Source organism: Carlito syrichta, unplaced genomic scaffold (assembly GCF_000164805.1).
Source record: "Carlito syrichta isolate Samal-C Ts95f unplaced genomic scaffold, Tarsius_syrichta-2.0.1 Scaffold301866, whole genome shotgun sequence".
In the NCBI taxonomy this organism is placed as follows: Eukaryota; Metazoa; Chordata; class Mammalia; order Primates; family Tarsiidae; genus Carlito; species Carlito syrichta.
In genome coordinates, this window is record NW_007245962.1 from 72,403 (window position 1) to 76,175 (window position 3,773).

The 3,773-nt window shown below is 45.1% G+C and overlaps 1 protein-coding gene across 1 annotated transcript; it reads right to left on the minus strand.

Annotated features, from left to right (window-relative positions):
- Positions 1 to 1,069: 1,069 nt before the first annotated feature.
- Positions 1,070 to 2,002, minus strand: LOC103257793 (olfactory receptor 9Q1). The gene has a single exon (XM_008055497.1). It carries the CDS (start codon positions 2,000 to 2,002, stop codon positions 1,070 to 1,072), a length of 933 nt encoding a protein of 310 aa, XP_008053688.1.
- Between the last annotated feature and the right edge of the window lie 1,771 nt (positions 2,003 to 3,773).

The window sequence follows — 3,773 nt, forward strand, 5'->3', positions numbered from 1 at the left end:
ATTTGAAAGCGAGCCTCTCAGCAGCCCATACTGTCCTTGAACTACACTGTGTAAAGACATTGGTCTGTGAGGTATATCATATATCAAAGGCTTTCAAGAAATCTCTTTTCTGGTGATTGTGAGTCCTGACATTCTGTGGCAGAAAGAAAACTTGGTCAAATTCAATTTTTAAAATGACAAAACCAGCCAGGCATGGTGGCTCAAGCCAGTTATCCCACCACTTTAGGAGGCCAAGGTGAGAGGACTACCGGAGCCCAGGGGTTCAAGACCAGCCTGGGCAACTTGGTGAGCCTTCATCTCCAGAACAGATGAAAAAATTAGTTGGGCGTGGTAATGCACCTGTAGTTTCAGCTACTTGGAGGGCTGAGGTAGAAGGAGTGCCTGAGCCCAGTGGGTCAATGCTGGGGTGGCTGTGAGCATGCCACTGCATTCCAGCCTAGGCCACAGAGTAAGACTCTGATTTTAAAAACAACAACAACAAAAATGACAAAACCGAATGTTAATAAAGTTACATGACTTACTTGAAGTCACACAGGGTATGTTTTGAGCATTGCTAATAAAAGTGATCACAATTAAAAAAAAGAAATGAACCACAAAATAAAGTGGGCTGATGGATGAATAAATTAATGGATAGGTTATAGGTATGTAACAAAGTTAAAAACAGCAAAATATTAGCCATTACAGAATCTTAAGTACTGAGTATAAGGAATTCACTATACATTATTTTTTAACATCTCTATAAGATGGAAGTATTTCACTGAAAAAATTCGCAAAAACAAAACGTAAGCTTGTTTTATAATCATAGACCAGTGAGGTAGGCTACATCTGGATTGCACAGGATTTAATTTCAGATTTTTTTGTCCCTTGACCTGGGAGTCAATGTGTGTTTCTCAGGCTGGTTTTCTTTTCTTCCTTCTTCTTCTTTCTGGAGCTAAAAGTTCTGGTCCTCTTTTCTGCCTTGTACTATAATATATCCACTGAAACATTGAATATGCTATAAATAATGAACATCCAGAAGCCCGCCCCTACAGAGTAGGTGGTTCTCAGGATTTTCCAAGTTTGGAGATGGTTAGGGCAACTTGACATGGGTGAGAAACTTTTTCAAGGCCTCCTTTACCTCCTTGTTCCTCAGACTGTAGATGAGGGGATTCAACGTGGGGATCACCACTGTGTAGAACACAGACACCACCCTATCCTCCTCTGAGGACTGGCCGGAGTTATCTCTCAGGTACACGAAGACGAGGGTGCCAAAGAAGAGGGACACGGCAGTAAGGTGGGAGGCACAGGTGGAGAAGGTCTTGACTCGGCCTCCAGCTGAAGGAATCTTCAGAATGGCCATGATGGACAAGCAGGACACCAAGATGACCACCATACAGGCCGGGATGACAAAAATGGCGAACACAATAATCACCACTTCCTGGGTGTAGCTGTCCCCACAGGTCAGCCTTAAAAGAGGAGGGAGGTCACAAAAAATGAAGTCAACCTCATTCGTTCTACAGAAGGAGAGAGTGAAGGCTGAGACCGTTCGCACCAACGCACTGAAGAGACCAGCAACATAAGCCCCAGCCACAAAACCCACACGAGCCTTTTGGGTCATGATGGTGATGTAAATCAGGGGCTGGCACACGGCCACATAGCGGTCATAGGCCATAAGGGCCAGGAGGTAGCAGTCGATGGAACCAAAAAAGGTAAACAGGAAGAACTGAGCAGCACAGCGTGGAGAGGATAAAGTTGCCCCATGCTCCAACAGCATGGCCAGCATCTGGGGGACAGTGACAGATGAGTAGCAGATGTCCATAAAAGAGAGATGACTCAGGAGGAAGTACATCGGAGGGTGGAGCCGGCTATCCATACAGATCAGAATAATCATCCCCAAGTTTCCCGATAAGGTGATGAGATAGATAAATAAAAACAGGAGGAAGAGAGGGAGTGCCCATTCAGGATATTCTGTGAATGCAGTAAGGAGGAACTCAGTCACTAAAGTAAGGTTCGTCTCTGCCATGAAGCCAGTGGTACCTAAGAGGACAAGAATGAGAAGCAAGTTAGGAAGCTGCAAATAAGATTTACCTGAATTTCTAGTTTACATTTACTGAATATATACTATGGACAAAATACTCCAGGTGCTATGTGGAGCTTCGGAAATGACAGATCTTAGCTCCTGCCGTCAAGGGAGTTGGGTGACACAGAGTCATCTTCATATGTCAAGAAAACAGATACAGATGGGGTGGCACACGGCTGTAATCCCAACACTGGGAGGCTGAGGCAGAAGAAAAGCTTGAGCCCAGGAGTTTAAGAGCCCTGGGCAAGATACCAAGACCTCACTTCTTCAGAAAATACAAAGACCAGCCAGATGTTGTGACATGGACCTGTAGTTTCAGGTACTCAGGAGGCTGAGGTAAAAGGATCATCTAAGACCAGGAGGTAGAGGCTGAGGTGAGCCTGAATTGCACCACTGCGCTCCAGCCTGGGCAACAGAGTGAGACCCCAACCCCCTAAAAGAAAAAAGATACAGGTAAATATTTTCAGAATAGAAGTATATATGCTTGGCCAGGTGCAGTGGCTCACGCCTATAATACCAGCACTTTGGGCTGATGTAAGAGGATTGCCTGAGCTCACGGGTTCCAGGCCAGCCTGGACAATTTGGCGAGACCTCATCTTTACAATAAATTTAAAAAATAGCCAGCTGTGATGGCACATACCTGTGGCTCCAGCTACTTGGAAGACTGAGGCGGAAGGATCACCTAAGCCAAGCAGGTCGTGGCTGCGATGGCCGTGAGCATGCCATTGCACTCCAGCCTGGGCGACAGAGTGAGATTCTGACTCAAAAAAAAAAGAAGTACTTATGCTCCCACCTCTATTGTTAAGTAGCTGTGTGAACCCTGGAAGTCATGCAACCACTCAATCAAAACTTCCCTACAGCCTCACTAGGCTTTGGTACATGGGCTCTTGCCTACCATGGGACTGTCCATCTCAGGATTCCATTCCTTTTTCTTTATGACCACAGCTCCTTCATGGTTCCACACCCTCTTCATCTCTTGCCTGGATTAAAACAATAGCTGTGGAACTGCCCTCCCTGTCCTTGTTCTTGCTTCTTGCCAATTCTTGCTCCTCACTGTAGCCAGAGTGACAATTCTAAGATTTTAATCTGATCAGGGCAAGATTCCCCTGTTAAAAATTCTGATTCCCCTGTTTAAAATTCTGCCATGGTACCCATCATAGATAGGATATTTTGGGGGGATGAAGGGGATACATGAAATAATTAAATAAATTTGTAAAGATTAAATCAGTGTAATTAGAATAGTCATCAACTTAAATATTTGTCCTTTTTATGCTAGAAACATTTGAGTCATTCTCTTCTAGCTATTTTGAAATAGACAAGAGATTAGTGTGAATTAGGACAAAATATTATTTTGTCTCCTTGACATGTTGGGAATGCCCTCAGTGACATCTCCCCTGCTTACTACTTCATGCCCCTTTCTGGCTTCTCAGTCCTCATACCCACAGCCACACTCACCCTCTCACCCTTCTCTCCAGCCATTCTGAATTATTGGCAGCTTCTCTAACCCTCCCATGTTCTGTCCCATCTCTGCGCTTTCAGCAGGACCTCCCTTCTGTCTGGAACGCCTTCTCTTTCCCAGCCCCAAGGTCCCTGAAGCTCCTACCCTACCTTCAAACCCCAGCTCAGATCACATTTCCTACAGGAAGTCTCTTTTGAGACTGACTTCCCCAGTGAGAGGACATAACCTTGGGGTGCAGCACATAGGAAAGGCTTA

Excerpts from the sequence above, each read along its gene's own strand:
- LOC103257793 (XM_008055497.1), bottom strand. The coding sequence starts at position 2,002 with ATGGCAGAGACGAACCTTACTTTAGTGACTGAGTTCCTCCTTACTGCA.